At 39.7% G+C, this 21,698-nt stretch overlaps 1 protein-coding gene across 1 annotated transcript in view; it reads left to right on the plus strand.

The window, feature by feature from the left end:
* The window catches only part of ADAMTS6 (ADAM metallopeptidase with thrombospondin type 1 motif 6), a 320,979-nt gene extending 301,089 nt beyond the window's left edge, over nucleotides 1-19,890 (plus strand). The window contains exons 22-24 of the mRNA XM_058563973.1: nucleotides 2,397-2,573; nucleotides 5,046-5,202; nucleotides 16,688-19,890. Of these exons, the coding sequence (XP_058419956.1) occupies nucleotides 2,397-2,573; nucleotides 5,046-5,202; nucleotides 16,688-16,797 (444 nt within the window). The 3' untranslated portion in view covers nucleotides 16,798-19,890. The remainder of the gene's footprint in view (nucleotides 1-2,396; nucleotides 2,574-5,045; nucleotides 5,203-16,687) is intronic.
* Nucleotides 19,891-21,698: the final 1,808 nt, after the last annotated feature.

The raw sequence follows: 21,698 nt of genomic DNA on the forward strand, positions 1-21,698 counted from the left end.
GTTAGCATTAGGTCTGCCATTTAATAGCTGCATGACTTTCTACCAACCACTTACTCAAAGACTGTTTTCTTATTTTAAAAACAGAATAATAATTGCCATCTCACAGGATTTTTGTGAGGACTATGTAAATTATAGCACTTAGCACAACACTTGGTATATTACAGTATTTATTAAGCTGCTATTATTATTATCATTATTAATAGTAGTTGTAGTCATAAAAGCAGCAGCAGCATTAGCTTTGTGTGTGGCACTGGGTTAGCACCAGAGAATACTGCAAATTAGTTAGGATGGAGAGATGAATCTGAAGAAGTAAGCAGAGCCTTCCTATCCGGATGTTGTAAACATAAATTTAAAGAGTTTGCATTTTTATCTTGAAGACAATAGTGAGCAATTGAAGGATTTTTTTTTTTTAATCAGAAGAGAATATAATTGGATTTGTGCTTTAGAGAGTGGACTGGAATGAGGTAAGAGCAAGAAACGGGAGACCTGTTAGAAAGCCATTGCAGTATTACATGTAGGAAATTATGTTTGTCTGAAGTACAGTTAGTGGCGACAGATACTAATCAGCAGATGTGAGAGAGATTTAGGAGTTGGCTTAATAGAACCTAGTGATTAAATATATGGGTACACTGAGGCAGCAGCTGGAAATAAGGATGTTGATTTGGCTGTCCCTAACTAAAGCCTCTTCTGGAGCCATATTGGAAAGAACTAGATGTTATCCTCCTTTAAAATCCATCTTAATGAAACTTTTTCTAAGTTAGAGGAAATGTATTCTATTTACACTAATTGTGATGAAAAGTTTTCATGGAATCGGGGCGGCCCAGTGGCGCAAGCGGTTAAGTGCGCGCGCTCTGCTGTGGGGGCCCAGGGTTCGCTGGTTGGGATCCCGGGCACGCACCGACACACTGCTTGGCAAGCCATGCTGTGGCGGCCTCCCATATAAAGTGGAGGAAGATGGGCACGAATGTTAGCCCAGGGCCAGTCTTCCTCAGCAAAAAAAGAGGAGGATTGGCAGATGTTAGCACAGGGCTGATCTCCTCTCAAAAAAGAAAAAAAAAAAGTTTTCATGGAATCGTTGATTTTCACCTGAAAAAAATGTTAATATTTTTCTTTCTTTCTATGACATGTACCAGGCTCAAGGATTGCCCCTGACAAAGCCACTCAGTGGTGTGTGCAGTGTTCATTAAGACATCCCCATCCCACAACTAGTACCTCTTGATTTACCTAGTGGTATATCTAAAGCATCATCATTCTAGATAAAGGACAGGATGTATTTACTGAGTGCATACTCAAAGCCCTCTGCTAGATCCTGGGCGTCACGGTGGGCTGATGTCCAAAGAAGAAATAGAAATGAGATAATTTTAAGGAGCTTATAGTCTGGTAGGGATGAGAAGACATGTAAATACATAATTATAAAATAGGCAGATGGCAATTAGGGGCACAACAGTTATATATTCTACATCCTCTTTTATGGTGTTTATCCTGTGTTCACAAGTCTATCTCTGACATAAAATTGTGAGCTCCTTGAGGGTAGAGACCAACTTATTCATTTTGTACCCCAGTCTAGTGTAGTACCTGTAAGAAATCTGGAAATGTTTTTTGAATGAAAGGTATAGGAACAGGACTTCAAAATGTTGTGGATAAGGTCCTCACTTGACTGAGAGGAAGTATAGACTTTAAGGAAGGGTTCAGATGTGCAGAGAAAGCTGGAGGACTTCAGTCAGCCACTATGTTAAATAGGTGATTTCTAGAAACAGAACACTCTAGTTAAACTGGAGAAGAAATAAATAATAGACTTTGTGACATAGGAAGAAGCATCTTTTCCTCAGTATAAAGAGCAGACTGGTTCAACTAAAGAATAGTCGAATTCATTATGTTTAACTGATGGACAGAGAAAGATCCAGAGATTTTCTGTGCAATAAACCTTCACCTGTGACATGTGACATTATAAGAATGCACATCTCAATCAACCCCTAACTTGCTTCCCAAAGACAAGTGCTTGTGGTCCGCTAATAACATAATAATTCTTTTCAGAAGACTACACCCAGCAAGTAGGAAACCAAGGATTCCACATTCCAAAAATTAGCAGAATCTTATCACAGCTGAATGTGGCCAAGGATAAGGAGGAATGGAGGAATAAACCTACCTACAATAAAAGAAGAAAATAAGTTAGCCAAGAGAAGCAAACTTTGGATTTAGCTCTTAAAGACCTTAGGGAAAAAGATAAACGTAATTCTGCTTAAAAACTTAAGAAATTTTCATATCTGAAAGCCTTTGCCTAGAATTTAGTGTATAAGTATATCGTATACACACACATTTACTTTAAGAAAGACGTTCCTCAAATTTTCCTCTATTTTTAAACTGTTGTTATTCATTAGTATTTGTTTTATTTCCAGTGCACTCCCAAATGTGGTCCAGGATTCAAGCATCGGATTGTTTTGTGCAAGAGCAGTGACCTCTCTAAAGCATTCCCGGCTGCACAATGTCCAGAGGAGAGCAAACCCCCTGTCCGCATCCGCTGCAGTTTGGGCCGCTGCCCTCCTCCTCGCTGGGTGACAGGAGACTGGGGCCAGGTAAAGCAGTTGGACTGTGGGCTCCTGCTGAAGTAGCATCTTGAGACACTTGAGGCTCCTGATTGGGTCATTGTAAGGGCTCAAGAGATGAGCAACAACATATAGAAATCTAGGTCGGAGATATGAATCTGAAATACTGCACAAACACCAGCAGCCACACAGGTACACACTTAGCCGTGTTTCTCCCACACCTACACACTTCCTACTTCTACCCACTCCTTGCATCCCAACATGTTAACTTAGAATTAAAAGAGAAATAGTCTAGATGGCCAGATATTTGAACAAGCTACCGAAACTTTGGATTCTAGTCCAAACTCTCAACTAATTCAAGAACAAATCAGTTAACAGCAGTGTCTTAATTTTCCCACTTGCAAAATAACTCCTCTCAATCTCACAAAAAAGATGTGGAGGTTTTAATTAGCTTGATAATGTGATTGACAGTCTTTGAAATATTACCAATACTTAATCTTCACTGGATGTCTGATGGACACTATGAATTAGGAAGCAAGTATACAGGGCTTTTGGTATGTATTTTTATATTAGACTCATTTCCATTTTACATTCCAAGTCTTATTTTTTCTCCCTTCTTTCTCACTTACTTTTAAATTGTGTTATCTTGCTGAAGGCCACCTTAAGTCCTTTAAAAACAAATAGGCATATTTGGATAGAAGGAAAATTGAGTATTGTTCTTTTGAATGTCAAAAAGGAATTCTATTAGGTTTTATTAAAAAATAATGCTCCAGAAAGTAAATATCTAGACAATCAATGCCCTTTTCCTGTGGTTTTATAATTAACCTTATAGCTAGTCATTTTCTAATATCTGAGACCCAAATAAATCATAATGGCATATAACTACGTTAGCATGATTTTGTTTGTGCTCTGAGCCTGCCATTACTTATTAAAAATGGCATTTCATAGCAGTAGTTACCACAATTCTGGCCAAAATTCAATATTGCTAGATTATAGCAGTATCTACAGACCTCTTTTGTTACATTTGGGAGAGGGCAAAGATTTTCAGTCTCCATTAAGGCAAATAAATATACTTGCTCTGTGCTCAGCCCTGTGGGGAGACAAAAGAAATATGATCATAAAGTAATTAACCTTTGCATTTGTATAACAGTATTTAGTTTAATTTACAGAGTACTGAAATAGAATACACATGTGTGTATTGCAGTGTAAAATACAATGTAAGAGCATTGGATGCAATTAAACATTCCACTATAGAAGTGTGACAGTTTCATAATATATGATCGATATTATGCTATTAAAGAACAAGAAAAGATTCACTCTCATAATTTTTATTTAAACCAGGTAGGCATTTCCTTCCTCATATATTCTTTATTTCGAGGCACTGTTATATAAAGTTCAGTTGAAAGTGTTTGCATGTTATTGATTTTACCAAATTTACAGTTACCAATTTGAGATTATTCTTTTAAATGTTGTCAAGTCTTTTTCTTTTCATCTATATTTTCAATTCAGTTTCCTAAAATTGAAATTAAACAGTGAAAATACATTTTCAAAGATGCTTTAATACATTTTTATGGTGCATTTATTTGTAATTCTTTATTTAGAAACTTAGAAATAGAAGTATGTATGAACATCCATGTAAGTCCTGTAAGTGCTTTGAGAGGTTTTGCAAACAAATCCAACAGGGCCCTGGTTTGTTTACCTTGTAAACATCACCCTGGCCTGGCACCAGTTAGCTCCTCGTCCCTCTGATCCCAAACTGCACAGGCTTCTTGGTATTCTGGGTGGCAGGCCCAAAGAATAGACTCAGCTTCATTCTTCAGCTTGGTAACTGATCAGTCCCAGCTGAAACTAAGCCACTCAGAGAGTAACGTCAATTCGGAAGTAACTGAATCTTCGAGTAGATGAGAAAGGAGTGGGAAACATGCTAATTGGCCAATGCCAGACCACTTCTCAGGTTTTGTGTGGCTGACAATACCTTAGAAAACTCAAGATACTTATTTAAGCTCGTTTATTTTTAAACTGGCCCCATCATCACGCCCTAGAGCAGTCACTGCTATTATGCTGAACTAATATTATGATCAGATTCACAGCACTCCAATGGACCATCATGCTGTTTGCCCACAAGCCTGTAATAAATAGAGAGCACCAGTGATGTCCCAGCCCTAGAATCTCTGATTATTCTACTTCATCGTGAGGATTTTCGCATTATACTCCTGTTAGGGTTCACCAGCACTGCTTGGAACTGTTGGAATAATAGCCCAAGAAATCTCCATCTGTTGTCTTCTGGGAACTATATTGCTTCCATTTCTAGGGTAATAAAATGATCCTTGAGTTTCCAAACCAGTTCTATAGTAGAATGACCTAATCATTCACCTCTCCAAGATGAACTACATATGAGGTTTAAAAACTAATGTATACGGTATTTGAAATGACATAGTATCTTTTATACCTCCTAAAAATTGTTGAGATCAGTATTTTGTTTATCTCTGTCTTTGGGTTTAGTGTTCTGCTCAGTGTGGCCTTGGACAGCAAATGCGGACTGTGCAATGTCTCTCCTACACTGGACAAGCATCTAGTGATTGTCCAGAAACTGTTCGGCCTCCATCGATGCAGCAGTGTGAAAGCAAATGTGACACTACCCCCATTTCCAATACTGAAGGTGAGTTTCCCATGGAGAAGGGGCCTGTGGTCTCTAGTGGTCACGTATACTGGTTCCCAGGGTTTGAAGAGCCCCATAAAGCCACCATTGTGGTATAGTTTGTATAGAGCATTTGGGAAAGCTGCGTATGTACTGGATATGTGATCGGGAAACCTATGGTCTTCCCTGACTCTTCCAGTGACTATATGACCTTGTTAAGTCACTTCATCTTTCTGGAGCTAACTTGATTTATCCATACAATGAGAGATTGGAGTGGATAATCTCTAAGATCATGTACAACCTAGCATTCTAGAAATATAGAGATGATTTCTAATGAACCACACATAAAAGTGAAAACTGTTTCTTTTTGGACATAACAATGGATCTCTACCTTCATGAAGATTAATATTCATGCTTGTTATACATACTATAATGAAAGCATATGTTTGAAACTACTTGTGTTTCAAATGCTAATTTTCTCATAGTAGAAAAAGATAATTATACAGCTGTTTACAAAGGAAGACAAAGGTCTTTGGGCTCTGACATTTTTCTTATGTATTGGGAAATCCATTTATTAACAGCAAATGACAGGCCAAATACTAAATTTTCTTATATCTTATTTAAATAAATGTACTTTGTTTATTCATTAACAAATGAATATGTTAGGCATTCAGTTGAAATTTCCTGAATGCTACTATGTGAAAAGCACTATATCAGAAACCGTGGGGAATACGGAGACAAATACGGCATAGTCAGGAAATTCAGACTGCCTTCTCATATGAAAATAGAGACATGGTCAAACACATGCACATGACATCTGAAGCCGTGAGTTTAAATTATGTAAGAAACTCGCTATAGGGCTCTTCTTAAAAAACAAAACAAAAATAAAGAACCATCATGAATATAATTTGTTGATATTTTTCAAATGAAAACTATATGCTCATGAACCTATTAAAAAGAGATTCCTAATACCTAGTCCTTTTGACCAGATTTATCCAGTTTGAAGGACTTTATAGAAATACATTCACTTTTTTGAAATGTTTCCACAGAAATTTTATTTTAGGGAGTGCAATTATCTTGTATGACAGGATGCAGCGACCTTGCGTCTTTTCAAATGGTCTGGTTTTGCTATCTGAGCCTCAACATGGTATACTTATTGTGTGATTTTCTCTCTCAAAGAAGTATAACCTTATCCTACATTAATTCAAAATCACAGCTTTAATTTGCAAAATCTCTGGCTCAGATTCCATCTACTTCTTTTTGTCCCTTTGGTAAGGGACATTCTGGAAATCTAACTTTCCTTCTTTTGAGAAGGGCTTGAAATCCATGACAAACAGAAGTATTTTTCTTAGCAAAACTATCTCTTTTAAATGATCTAAATAAAAATGTCTCTTTTCTGTAAGACTGCAGCCAACAACTTTAATCCATTGTAAATTATTAGCAATCAATCACGTGTGTTTAGGGGGGCTGCTTTTCTTTCAGAGTTGGAGGATAAAAGGTTGAGGTGGAAAAGAGGCTATAACTATCATACTAAACTACTCTGTGTTAGGTATTATGTTAGGCTCTTTATATTTGTTATCCCTCTTATATATCTCATATACACAAATATCTGTGTGTATGTGTGTGTGTTATATAATTATGACAACAACCTTCTGAGAGTTGGTATTATTGATGAGGAAATGGTGGCACAGAGAGGAATAGGGGCTTGCCCAAATTCCAGGACTAGGAAGTAGTCGAGCCAGGACTTGGACCCAGATTTGGCAGAGTCCAAGGGCATATCAGTTTCAACTACATTTTCATACTACTCTGAATTCACTCTTTAAAGTAGGGTATTTTAACATGAAAACAGAGCTTCTGATTATGAAGTAGAGACACTTCTGCCATGACCATCAGCCTGATTCAATAGATTAAGGCTTAATCATTGCTGAAAGAAACTGGCTTTTTGACATGCCCACAACAGTATATATGTTGAAGTTATGTTTATAGCTTTATTTTAGGCCATTTTAGTAATTTCTCCGAAAGCTTTTCTAGGGTGGTTAATTATTATACACAAGTTTTGCAGCTGAAGAAGCAGTGCTGGTTTCAGAGTGGGGGGAGTATTGTTTGCAACTGCACTTATTTCTGCCTTAAAGAAATTCTCTTAAAGTGAATAGGTGTTAATCTGAGGTTTCTTGAATTATTTGGAGAAACACCTCATGGTCCTTTAATCTGCTTGGTCAAATCACCTTTTATTTTATTTTATTTATTTATTTATTTTTTTGTGAGGAGGACCAGCCCTAAGCTAACATCCAATGCTAATCCTCCTCTTTTTTGCTGAGGAAGACTGGCCCTGGGCTAACATCCGTGCCTATCTTCCTCTAATTTATATGGGACACTGCCACAGCATGGCTTAACAAGTGGTGCATCAGTGCGCGCCTGGGATCTCAACCGGCGAACCCCGGGCCACTGCAGCGGAGCGCGTGCACCCAACTGCTTGTACCACTGGGCCGGCCCCCAAATCACCTTTTATTAATATTAATCTGAAGTAAGCAGTTAAGACAGTGCTTTTAGCCTTTTCAGTAAAGGAGGAAACTTTTAGGAAATTATTAATCCTGCAAAGTATGACTAATCTTAGAATTGTTATTCCCTAAGGCTGTTGACTCATTTAAAAGAAAGAGGATCAGTCTCTTTTACAAAATTAGATTTAAAGCACAAAGAGTATGTCTGTCATAACTTGTTTTGTGTTCTCTTTGGCTTTCCAGGAGCATATATCAAACACATTTAAATACTGAACCTGTCTGTTCATTTCTTCAGCAGCTAATTATTGAATGCTTGCTGTGGCCAGCCTCTGCCATTCATTATGGAAAATTCAAATATGCTTATAACTTCATAGTCTTACAGGGAAGATACTTTAAAAAAAAAAAAAAAAGGGAGGTGGAATGTGTTATGTGGAGCAGTTTACACAAGTGCTAAGAGAGCTCAGATGAAGGACCAATGACTTTAACCTTTTGGATCAAGGCAAGCTTCATAGACTAACCGGTCTGTGAGCCAGCCGTAATGTGTAGCTGGAAAAACCTTGCATGTACCCTGGGAAAAGTGGAAGAAACAGTTGAGTTGAATCATAAGTTGTCATCCATAGAGATATGAAATGGGCAGACAACTTGGTTTTCAAAAGAGAAGAGGCTCTTGCACGAAAGGAATATGAGAGTGACCTGATACGGCTTCTGGGAGTCAGATCAGTGAGAGAAGACGTGACTCTTACTGAGGGAAAGTTGAGAGGAAAGTCCAGTCGTCGGGGAAAGAGCAGTTCTGGTTAATGTCAGACGGTAGAAGACGACCCACTTTTCCCCTGAAGAGTCAGGATCTCTCGACTCTTAGTGTAGGCTGCTGAGAAACTAGTTCAGCTCTACCCCAAAACAGAGTGGGACTAAGGGAGATCTCTTAGGATCTAAAATACGGTCTTTCAGAGGGGTCTCTATGGATGAAACGGGCCACTGATAGAATCTTGAGAAGAATTTTAACTACCAAAGTTTAGGAAATGGTTCCCCTCCTAACATTTTATTATTTTCATAATAACATACAGCATAACAAGCATACAGCAAAGTTGAAAGAATTTTACAGTTAATATCCACCATCTGGATTCTAGCATTAACAGTTTACTGAACTTGCTTTATTACATATATATCTATCTGTGATGGTTTTTAAATAATGTGCTCCATTAATCCAACCATTAATTCATTAACAAACATACCTACTGTGTGCCAGGCACTGAGACTATGAAAGGAATATGACAAAGTCCCTGTCCTCAAAAGGAGCACAGTTTAGTAGGGGTGGCAACATACAAACAAATAATTTTCATAGTATGAGCAGGCACTACCGTAACAAGGGTAGAAAGAAGCTACCATGAGTACACAGAGGAGTACCCAGAGAGGAGAGTGTGTGGTTACCCACAGAGGAGGGGGAAATCAGCAGAAGCATCATGGACAAGGCAGGCTTGAGTGGGGCACTGGAAGGTATGAAACAGTTTTCCAAGTAGACAATGAGATCCTAGGCATCCCTGGCAGAGGACGTGTGTGCACTCATGGGGTATGGAGGTAGTTCAGTGTGGCTGCAGTGGATTGGCAGATGAGCAGGCAGTGGAGATGAGACTAGAAAGAGAGAGACAGGGACTTGGTTTTAGATGGTCCTGTATGCAGTGGAAGGAAGTTAGGACTCTATCTACAAGTTCTAGGGAACAAGTGAGGGAAATTGGGGAGTGACATGCTTAGGATGGCAGGAGTCTAAGGGGGCAGAGCGAGGGCAGCCTTGTGTGGGAGAAGAGTTAGAAAGTTGTTCTAAGAGTCCAGGCTAGAGATGATGAAGGCTTGAACTAAGGCAGATGTAGTAGGGATTAAAAGGAGAGTAATGAATTGGAAAAAAGAGGAATAAAATGGAAAGGAGATAAAAAGAACCTGATGAACAGTTAGATATGAGGATGAGAGATAAGAGGTGTTCGGTATGACTCCCAGGTTTCAGATTTATGTAACTGGGTACCATTAATCAAGATAAGGAATTTAGGCATCTTTAGGGAAATTAAGCCCATTAGTCCCCAAAAGCTATAATAACATAATGGAATTTGAATAAGATTTAAAAAAATAAAATAAGCGATGGAGAGAGATTGAAGAAATGGAGGGAGGGTAAGGCAACAGAGGATAGTAAGAGAAAGAAAATCACAACTGGAGCATCAAGAAATTAAAAGTTAATAGTGAGAGGGAAATAGGAGGAAGAAGGGAGATACAATTTGCCATGTTCAACATCTGCTTTAGTTTTTATTCCCGAAAGCCTTCAGCTAAGAGTTAAAGCATTATAGGCTTGATCTTGACAGACTGCCACTGAGGAGGGTAACACCACATTGCTGCTGAGAGTGAATTATAGTCACACTGGGTATCACTGCATTTGAAGTACTACTCAGAGTAATTTTTTAAAGTACATCTGGCAGCTGGGACTGGCCCACTGAAGCTCACCTGAGATTCTATCCCAAATGCCATTTTATTCATCTTTATGCAGTTTCAAGTTCCCTTGTAGTTTATATGGTGAGTCTTTTCAGCTTCTCAATAGCACAAGGCACTCTGTCATCTAGTATTTATTGCTGCCAGGTAATGATTCATGGTGTGCCGTGAGCTGGTAACCAACCCAGGAAAGGTGTGGTTAGTATACATTGGTTTACCAGCCCAGACTGTCTAACGGTGGCTTTGGTGGGTCTGAGTCTCCCACAAGTAAACGACTCTGAGAAAGCCTGAGCAGCTCCAGAAATCTCATAAGATCCCTGAAACTAAACAGCTACTGAATTTGGGTTTTCAAGTGGCGTCTAATGTATTAAAATCAGTGGGAGGAACAGAGAAGGTCATTTGAAGACTTTGATTTCAAGGAGGTGGGCAAGACTAGTTTTTTTTCTTTGCTGTTTTAAAGAGCTCATAATCCACCTTAGCATTCAGGTTTACATTCCTGACTGCCTGGTTTGGAGGGAAGCCTGGATTTGTGTTGGGGTCATACCATCTCGAGGTTGAGTGTGGGTAGCATCCAGGGAGTAATACTGGGTACAAAGAAACTGAGGAAGCAAAGACGGAAAGGAATGCTTAGTCTATGGTAAGATGAAATCAGAATCAAGTTCCATAGTTGATATCACCTTGCTTCAAGCATAAAAAGTTGGACTGTTCCCATTGCAATGAATGTCAGGTTCCCAAGTGAAACTTATTTCATCATTTTCCAGTCTGAATATGTAAAATCTCAAGGGCTCAAGTACAATTTTATCAGGAAAAGTTGCGTTCACATCCCCTCCCCCAACTCTTGCACCACACACACGCACATGCACTGACTTTGCCATCTCACTTCTCACCAGGCTCTGCATCTCCATGGGCAGTTTGACAGAGGTACAGCTGGTTGTACTTTTGTAATCCAAAAGATAGACCCTTAGGTGCTTAAGTCATAACTCTCTACTTACTGTGTTCTTCCTCTGAATCTCATAAAGAGCTTATAGGCACTGAGGGCATGCACTCTCTAAAGAAAGATGCTGAATGGTCCAACCTGGTCATGGAAGGATATGTCCTTGTGTATCCCAACTCACTCCAATAAGCCAATTTAGCCAGGCTTTGCAACATTTCATGACATAAATACAAGAGCACTGCATTTCAGGGGTTCGTCTTGTACTCCTTGGACCAAATCAAGCCTTCAAAGTCACAATGAATCTGAATCCAATTGTGTCCTAAATTCATAAGCCTCTGTTCAGTGTATTTTGAAATCACGTCTTTTAGATCGGGGCTTTCAAAGATTAATATCAAGCACCTGGGGAAAAAGCCACTGGCACATCAATGATAAGTAGATTCATGTGTAGCCTATGAAACAAGTTGTCTTATTTTATCATCCAGCTCTATCAAAACCCAGACTACCAGTGAGACCCACTCCAGCATACCTGGCAAGTTACTTAAGATTCTAACCATAGGTCTAGATCACATCTCGGGACTCAGGGGCTGGCTTCCAGCCCTTGGTATATTCCCAAGACTCCCTGAGAAGAATTTAGGAATACTCCATAAATTTTCCTTCCCACCAGAAGTCTCTGGCCTTGGGTCAAGTGAAACTTATTTTCAGGGGAGTGGGGAGGGAGATGTAAAAAAAGGAGACTAGTTAGGTCCACAAAATATTTCCCAGAAACCACACAATCAGAACCTCTCACCCTTCCAATAGCCTCACAAGAAAAAAGGTAGAAAGAATGGCTTGTCATTTGCCTCCCAGGAGAGTACTTAGCTGGTACATGGTGATAACAGAAGAGAAAATCAGGCTCCTTCATCTTCAAATCCTTGACCCTACTGGCTCAGATTCCACTACTTAAAAAGCATTAGATATAAGTGTGTCTGCATGAAGAAAACATGATAATCAAGATCAAACCCTTCAGAAAGATCAATTACAGAGTGATATTACAAAAAGATTCTACTTAAACTAAAGGGTTCCTTTTAATAGATCTCCTAGTGTAATTGTTTATTTGCAGATTATGTATTACCTGGGTAAAGTGAAACTTTTAATTTTAGATATTAGCTAGAAATCAATGCCAACTGATTAAAACAGAGCATTTCTGTTAAGATTTTGATTTCAGTGGGAAAATGTGATTTATATGCACAACTTTTTCAGAATGGTTTTATCACAAATGTAAGCTGTACCGTGTATTGGCTCAAGGGTAGGATTGAAAAGACTATTCCATATTTTCACTGGGCTTTGAGGATGAGGCAGACTAATGAATGATAAGTTTCATAATTAATGCCTCTCAACTACATCAGTAAAATGTCAATGAGTCAATCCAAGAGCTCAACAAGTCAGTCCTCTCTAGTTAAGCTAAAAAAGTGGCAGATGGGTTGAATGCACCAATAAAATTCAAAACTGGTACTAATATTTTTAAGATTACATTCAGCTTTCTATAATAATGAGACTTTAAAACTTCTTGGTGTGCCTAAAATCACCTTTTCACTCATGTAATTTTACTAAATTGAAGGAGGAAGGTATAGCTGAAGAAAAGTATTCAGGCGATTCTGAATGTGCATGACCTGGAACCCTCCTTTTAAAAACCATTTTCCCTTCTCTAAGGTGCCAGAGCAAACCTCCTGAAAATAATGCCCCCAGAGGTTGGCTTGTTATCAGTGGTATCAACCAAGAATACAGAAGCATCGACAGGCAGAAATCTTTTCACATTTGGATGTCAATAGAGTGGATTTGGAGTTAGACAAACCTGAGTTCTGGTCCCAGTTCTCAGACAAACTAGCTGTGACCCAGCATGAGTTTTGTAACCTTTTTGAGCTTCAGTGTTGTCATCTGTGTAGAGCTGACATTTTATATGCTTAAAAGGATTAAATATATAAATATGTAAAACTGCCTAAGGCACTGCCTGGCACATAGGAGGCACTTGATAAATTATTTTTAATGTTATTGTTACTAGATTAAGCTCTCTTGGAGTTAAAAGACTGAGAGAATGAAAGACCAGTCATGGTTGACCTTCTTTGGTGAATAGATTTTCATCAATCCAAAGCCCAATTCTTCCAGTCTGGGCAGTCCCTAGAAGGCAAAACGAAGCAGTAGGAACAGGATCTTCCTCAGGGCCCCTCCTTCGTGGGAGGCTCCTATACTCCAACAAGGTTGAGCGCCCTCATGCAGCCCAGGGGCCTCCATTTTAGTGTCTCATCAAGGCCCTTTGTCTGAGTCTTGGCAGCCCCCATCCCTAGACCTTCCTCCAGGTCTCTCCCCACCCCCACCCCATCATAATTTACCTGTTCTTTTTAATATCTTTTTGTTAGTTTGCTTATGTGTGCCAGTGTGTAACCTTTCTTGAGAGCCTATATATATTTTGACAGGGTCCCAGAGAGATAATACATGATGGTTGTTCTCAGAGACAAATATGTTGGTGGTCATAATAAGGAGAGTTGACGAACTGAGTGCTCACTCGTGCAGGGTGCTGTGGCACGTGCTACGTAGGCGTTACCTCATGTAAGCTCACAATGTCCTATGAGCAGGTCTTAGCATGTCTGCAGTTCACAGATGAAGAAACTGAGGTATAGAGAGGCAAAGTAACTTGGCCAAGGACAAACAAACACTGGGAGGAGGCAGTTCCAGAATTCAGCCCCAGCCGGTCTGACTCCACATCTCCCGCTTCTGGCCGCTGTGTTGTGCTGCTGGTGCAGGCAGGTCCTGGGACACTTACAAGCAGTCACTACCTTCCAAAGCCTGGTCCTACTCCCAGGACCCAAGACACTTCCTGCTCTCAATCAAGTTTGTCGGAATCAAGTTAGTTGGGAAGTAACTTAGAGATATTGGGAAGTTCAGAGAGGGACACCCCGGGAGCTGGCGGCCAGCCTACCCCAATGCTAGACGGTTCTCCGGGCCATAGGGCCATGTGCTGGGCCTCTGCATGCCCAGGAGAGTCTTCTCATTTCCATCACCTACCTAAGGAGTGGAATCCCTGAGTATTTATATTTCTAATAGCCTGAAAGTGCAGATGTAGGGGTAGCTGAAAGGAGAAACAATTTATGAATATTTTATTTTATTCATTATTTATTATCTATTATCTATTATTTAATCAGATTCCAAAGTCTCAATCTAAAAAAAAAAAAGAACTATGAATTTGGTTGTATTTTGCTCATCCCAAAATTTTCCTGGTCCATCAGCTCTTCCGAAAAGGGAATAATGAATCTCCCAATAAAGTTCTGCCCTGGAAATACTGACTTGTGTCCATAGGACAACATTTTCTCAGTAGTAACTAAATATTGCATCCTCATTGAGAAATTCAGGGTGCAACTTACTGTCATTAGGTGGTGAGAGATAATGATAACTAATGGTGATAACAGTAATTCAATACCTTACACTTATCAAGTGCTAATAAACTTTCTGTGCACTACTCTGGGTGATATCATAGGATACATGTTCCCTGTGGGAGTGGGAACTCTCATCATCCCGATTTACAGATGAGGAAACTTAGTCACAGAGAGGTTAAGCAATTTGTTCAGAGTCATGAAGTTAGTAAATGGTAAAGGTAGGATTAAACCCTGGCAGTCTGGCTTCTAATTTTATTTCCTTGTGCTGTTAAACCAATCAGTCCTCCTCTATCTGTTTATCAACCAAATCATTTTTACATTTTGGCAAAGAAGGCCAAAGCTACAGTTTATTTTGTACTTTAAGCAGTCCCACCAAGCTCTGTGGCAGAGTATGAGAGCAGTGTCTACGCTGGCGGGCTGTCCATTCGGATGGTGATCTGGAATTAAAGATGAGTAATGTCGTGTCAGCGCTTCTCATCATTTTAATAATTGCATTACCTTGACAATATATTCTTCTTGGTAACACTGGTAAAAAAAAATTTTTCCCCAAAAATATTCTTAGTCTAAACTTTTTTTGGTTGCTTTTTACTTGTCATGGCAGAGAGGAAAATTTAAAAAAAAACCAAGTGACCTCCAAATTAAAGTATGTGGAGATCTTTTCACCTCAAATTCAAACTTGATTTACCAAATATCATCTTATTTCTCTTTTTTAGTGCAAAGTTTAAAGAAATTTTTCCTGTCTCTCCTACCTTCTTTCAGCCAAAACTTAAATTTATTGAGAATCCTAGTGTGGAAAGTTTCTATTCAAATCTCTAACCGTTATTCTCTTTGTAAGTCAAATCTTGAGTAAGGGAGTTTGATGGTGGCAGAGCTTATGTTTTCAGAGGATTGAGGGTTCCAGTTTAAAATTTTTAAGTCTTTCAGTGAAAGAGCCTTGAAAGTGAAATCAATAAAATTGTTACCTTACTTTTCAATCAGAAGAACTAGAAACTTTCCCATTTCTTTGCATTTAATTTTCCAAGTTTATCATATGGCTCATGTACCATCTACATGATCTCTTAGAACTTTAGTGGATTTCTGAAGCCAGGAGAAAACAAGCAAATAAACAAGCAAGCAATGAAAGCAACAACAACAACATTGTTCTGTTCCACTGAACTTTACCTCGTGTTCTGCCTGATTCTAATTGCCTTAAACAATTTACCCAGGATGCTTCAGTATAACCACCTGGAAAAATGAGGGTGGAACTTTCATTCTGGGAGGCATATGGAAATTTAATTACTAGGTTTACAAAGTATTTTAAAATCCCCAGATAAAAGTGACCAGAAGACTGGAGAAGAATATCATTATTAGCAGTAGTGGGATTAGATGGGGGTGGGAGGGGGTTGCTGAGAATCAAAGGCTCGTGTCTCTTTACACTGGCCCCTCAGCCCCATCTTCTGCAACCAGCCTCGAGGGGAGATGGAGAAAGAATCATTTATTCACCTTCTGGCTGCAGGAACTGCAGACCTCAACTGTGGCAATTCTAGCACTGAGGAGAAAATACACATAGGAAAAAAGAAGGCCATGTCTCACTTCCAAATTAAAAAAAGACATTTCTACATGTTTCCATAACCCACAGACTGCTGCCATTTGAGGCCAACCCCTCAAAGTTTTCCTCTTTGTCTAGTGTAGTTGCTGAATCTAGGCCACCGTCAGCAATCCTTTTCATTCACCCAGGCCCATCCCCATGCCTCACAGATGTGGAGATTCTCTGGAGACATGTGTACTTTTGTATCAAACAATGCAACTCATGTTTGATTTTGGATAACCTTGCACTGGTGAATAAAATAACCCTTGAGAAAGAAGCAATAAAAGCACTGTAAGAAAAATGACTCATGTTTCCAAGCTGTCTAAAGTGATCACTTATCCCAACAAATGGTAATTCTTTCAAGACACAGTGGGCATGTACCATACTTATAAAAGTCTGGGAGAAAAGCCTTGCAATCATTTTTTTTTTTTTTAATTTGTGTTAAAATATATCAAAAGAATGTTTCTGGTAGGCTGTACCAGACAGGGTGTGCTTAAAAACAAAAACAAAAACCACATGGATGCGGAAGCCAAGGTGGATTGGTGCAAGGGGAGTCCTTGCTGAGCATCCGGGCTCGTCGGCTTGTTTATGTGCCTCTAATTATTTTCCATTTTCTGCCCCTATTCGTTAGAGTGCAAAGATGTGAACAAAGTGGCTTATTGCCCACTGGTGCTGAAGTTCAAGTTCTGCAGTCGAGCATACTTCAGACAGATGTGTTGTAAGACCTGCCAAGGACACTGACCCACAGAAAGCCAGAGAGAGAGCCCTGTCATTTCATCGTGGAAAAGCGTCCATCAAAGAGAGCCACCCAGAGGAAGAGGACTGATGTCCTTGCAGATGCGTTACCCTGTGGAGAATGTAACCACTGGTCAGCCCGAGCTGACAGGATTTCAATATTATTTTAACTTCTGTGAAGTGGGATTTATTGATCCAAAGTGCTGGACACAGTATTAGGAGGGAATGCCAGATTGGAGAAAGCCAAACAGCACAGGGAGACTTGCTTACTGTGGACCGTTTGTGTTCTTTCGAGTAAATCCAATAGCCTGTTTACCTCCTTGGACCATTAAGATAATTTTTATTATGGACTTAGCAATGACACTGAATCCATTTGTATTTAAAACTGTTTAAAATGTAGCTGTTATGACTTGGTCAACTATGGAAGTAAAGAAGATTCAGAAATCTTAAGTCATAGCTTAAAAATATTTACTATACTTTATCTCACTACAACCGCACCACAATTTAAGTTCTAAAACGAGCTTTGAACTGTAATTTAAGGAGCAATTATAAATCAAAAGTAATGAAAGTTTGTATTATTTTTCTTCATTCCACTTAATTTCCTTAGGAATAATCCCCCTGTTCTGAACACTGCTGTGAGCCATATATAAACTATATTAAACCGAACAACAATGAAGGACTTAGTTTAAAGCAGTGCATCAGTTACCGCAGCTGCACGCGTCTATAAATGCAGTGCTAAAAGACTGGCCAGCTTGCCATTGTGCAAGTGAAGCTGAGATTTCCATTAAAACTTTAAGACAAAAACACTTCAATTTCATGCAGAAGCCAGACCTAGGGTATGGTAGAGACCGAAGTACCAGGCCCTTTGCTGCCATCACATGGGATGCCTCAGTTCTTATTTGAGTCACTCCAACTCACTTGTGTTTACATCCTCACCAGCCACAGAACGGCTTCTGCCCCGTTGGACTGTTGCACGCATGTTGAGCTTACTGGGATGATGCTACGCAAAAGATAGACTGGCTCAGTGACAACCAGGCAGATCCTTTTGCTGACAATTACAATGGGTTCCCGATGTCCCTTCTTCGATATGGCAGAAGGGCATTAATTTATATGAGAGCAAGTGTGTGTGTGTGCGGGCGCTTTTGAGTGTGTGGGTAGATGAGTGTGCTTGCATGTAAGTGTGCTATCTCTGCGAGTTTAAAGTAGGCAAAGGATAACAACCAAAGAAGAACAACTCATGAAGACTAGAGATCATAAAGCATAATCTTAACAGTCACTCAACCAAGTATTTTGCATTTTCTGTGGATACTCTGAATGGCAATTAAATGTGAAACCCAGTTTCTTGGGCAAGTCAAATTCTAGAATCAAATCCACTTAAATTAAATTGGCTAGCTCGTATTTTCCCTATCCACAAGTTTCACATCATGCTCATCAAGAGATTCAACAGTGAGATTAAAAAAAAGAAAGAAAAAAAAGAGAGTACTTGTTTATATTAATATTTTGTACTTGAACACTTGTAGCTGGCAGCAGGTTCTTGATGAATGTGCTTTGTGTCCTACACATGTGTACACCACACTACACCAACACCTCAGACTCAAACCAAATGGCTACTTTGTAAAGATACTACTTGCAGTTAAAGAGTATGTTCGACTTAAATCCATCACTGTGCTCTGAAACTAGTTGTCAGGTGTATAACATACACCATGACCTAATGTGATGACTAGGTTTTCTCAGAAAGGAAGAGAGACTCATAGACTTCCAAAACCAACCTAAACTTCAAGTGGGCTCTGGACAGTTGACACAGGATGTTGTTCTGCACGCTCAGTCATGGTCATCTCTATCTCGTCACTTGCTTTCTTTCTCAGCCCTACAGCTCACATCCCTGAGCTTTCCAGAGAGAGCCATTGACGACACATGACTGTAGGTGCCAAGGCTGCTATTCATGCTGCTCTTAGAAGACCCGCCCAACTGCCATCTTAGCCATTCAGTGAAGGAAGGCAGCCCAGGGCAGCGCGGCCCCAGCACTGAATTTCTCTGGTCCTTTGCAAAGAGCAGTTAACTTGGTGCTAATGTGCCCTGGTGAAATAAAATAAACAAAAGATGAGTGGTTTCTGTGGCATTTTAGGCATAGCTTTGCTATCAGGATCTGCTTTTCTCCAACATAAATATCAGCTCGTGTTTTTATTTCAGAAAGATTTCATACATTACTGACTAAAGGCTATTTTTCACCTCACCTGGAGACTAACATTGTGACATTGTGAGGGCCGTCCCCCTGGGCATCATGCAGCACCCCAACTGGTGCTAGAAGAGGGGACAGCTAGTGTTCCCTCGGGGGTGTGCACCAGCACCAAGGCCAGGAGATACAGAGCTCCCAGGGGCAGCATCAGATTACCGTTCTAGAAGGAACCAAGCATAGAATGTAACAGGACTAAATATTTTCAATAGGCGCTGAATTTAAACCTGAGTGGGGAAAAAATCATATTCCACAGCACATCACAAAACCGCTGCTACTCTATAGTCAACCACGTGGCTACATGATGCTCTATTCCTAACTAGTAACAATAGGGTCATCAGTGAAGGCTGAGCCACCATGGCAGGCCCTGCAAAACTAGTGGGCTTTGTAGACTATTTAGGAAACCCCAAGGAAACTGGTACCCCGTGGCTGAGAGCAGTATCTGCCACTGGCATCAATGCCTACCAAAAGAGGAAGGTAAATGTGCCCCACTGTTTAACCCCTTGAGATACTTATGACTCCCGAAGCAGTCCATTTCTTTAGGAATTTTTTATTTGAGTGAATGTCACATAGGTATCTTTAATAATACAGAATGAAATTACCTTTGTATTATTGTGATTAGTTGTTGCTTATTATTTTATACTCAGTATTAATGTGGTACACTGTTACTTTTTGTTTGCTTTTGTAAATTATATTCTAATTTATTGCCATGTTTCCTAACACTTGTCCTACATTCATTCTCCTGCTTGTAATGAAAATGAAAAAGTCATTGTAACACTTGATGGAGTGAAATTCCACACCAGGCACAGATTTTTTTTTAACATAGATAATTTAGTAAAAAATAAAAATTCAGCTTGTAAGAATGATTCAGATGGAAGTTGTCTATTCCCTGAAAACCTGGGGTTAAACTTGCAGTAGGAGGAATCTATCCCTTGGAATACCACACTACGTTATCCAAATTATCCAGGTATTATCCAGGATTAAGATAATTTGTTGCATCCTTATTACCCTCCTAAGAGACTGCATCTGCCTATTTGTGAGCATTTCAGTCATATCTAAATGCAAGGGCTTTGGATATTTTTGGTGGGGCTATATCCCCAGATGCCACCAGCCAGCTCTTCTAAGGCTAGAAAGGAAGCCCAGGTTGGCCACTGCCACATACCTTTAATCACTTGGCGCACAGCTCTTTTGCCCCCTCCTTCTTCTGCCTTCCATGTAAATTCTATATTGTAGAAGAGGATGCAAGATATTTCATTGTGGAAAGGGTGCTGAACAAAAGAATTCGTATGTGAAGGATTTTTCTATTCAGAGTCAGCAGGGAGCATGGAAACATGATGGGCATACTTTTCTGCCTTCAGACATTTCCTCTTAGGCTGAACTAGTGGTTCAGCCATTCTGAGCTGGGGGGATACTATCCTATGCAAAGGTAACTCTGCAGTTTTTGAAACTCAACAGCTAATATGAAGGTGACCCTCCTGCATACCTAGCTATTTGAGTACTTTCCTTTTTTTTTTTTTTTTGAGGAAGATTGGCCCAGCACTAACATCTGTTGCCAATCTTCCTCTTTTTCTTTTTTTCTCCCCAAAGCCCCAGTACATACTTGTATATCATAGTTGTAGAGATGTAGCTCTTCTGTGTGGAACGCCGCCTCAGCATGGCTTGATGAGTGGTGAGTACGTCCGCGCCCAGGATCCGAACCGGCAAACCCCAGGCCGCTGAAGCAGAACATGTGAACTTAACCGCTACACCACCAGGCTGGTCCCTATTTGAGTACTTTCATAATGACAACTTTGTCAATTACATAAGAAAATGTGGAATGCCCAAGTATGGTTGTGCCTTAATCCACTTACCCCTGTGCCACATACACACACATTCAATCTTACACATTAGAAGAAATCAGTTGAGATGGTTAGATAGTCTTGGGTAAGTATTTCCCCAAGGTCATCCTAGAAGCCAAAGGTGGCTGAAGTATTATGAATGCTCAGTTAATAGAAGACCTTGGGACCAACCATTTTAACCTCCCACTGCCTTCGCTAGGGGTTGGGGTGGAGGGAGTACCAGGAAACAAGGCTTGCCTTAGCTTAGATTCCTCAGATTCAAGTCTATGTTTCCATCTACAGTAGTTTTCAAACTTCCAGTTAAATGTTTTTCTCTGCTTGAAATATCTAAAGGGCACTATCCTGCTTAGGGTACTGACCCCAGAGACAATCTGCCCTCCACAGAGATCCTGCCAGTCTCCAGGGAGCACTAGGATCATCCTTAAGCCTTTGTGCTCCAAAAGGCCAGGTGACATTTTTTCAAGTAAATTAAGAAGAAAGTTGGGTATTGATCTTGGTGATAAAAATGTATAAATGTGTTTGGATAGGATAAGATTCATTACTTTTAAAAGAAGGGAAAAGAAATATAATTCAGGGAGAAAGAAAAGGGCACAACCCAGGAGGACTGGAAAATTCTAAATAAGTGGTCATAGGAAAGAGAAAAGATCAGTCACTGAACAAAAAACTGACAGATAAGCTATGTTTGGAATTCTGTCTCATTCAGATCATCAGACTATGTGGAATAAACTAATATATGTTTTTAAAAAGAACAGCTGTTCACAACGGTTTTGTGCCTCAGAATTCAAAACCTCAAGCTGGAACTTATAAGGAAAATGGTCTTTTCTCCCATCTCTTTC

This window comes from Diceros bicornis, chromosome 20 (genome assembly GCF_020826845.1).
Source record: "Diceros bicornis minor isolate mBicDic1 chromosome 20, mDicBic1.mat.cur, whole genome shotgun sequence".
NCBI classification, from domain to species: Eukaryota; Metazoa; Chordata; class Mammalia; order Perissodactyla; family Rhinocerotidae; genus Diceros; species Diceros bicornis.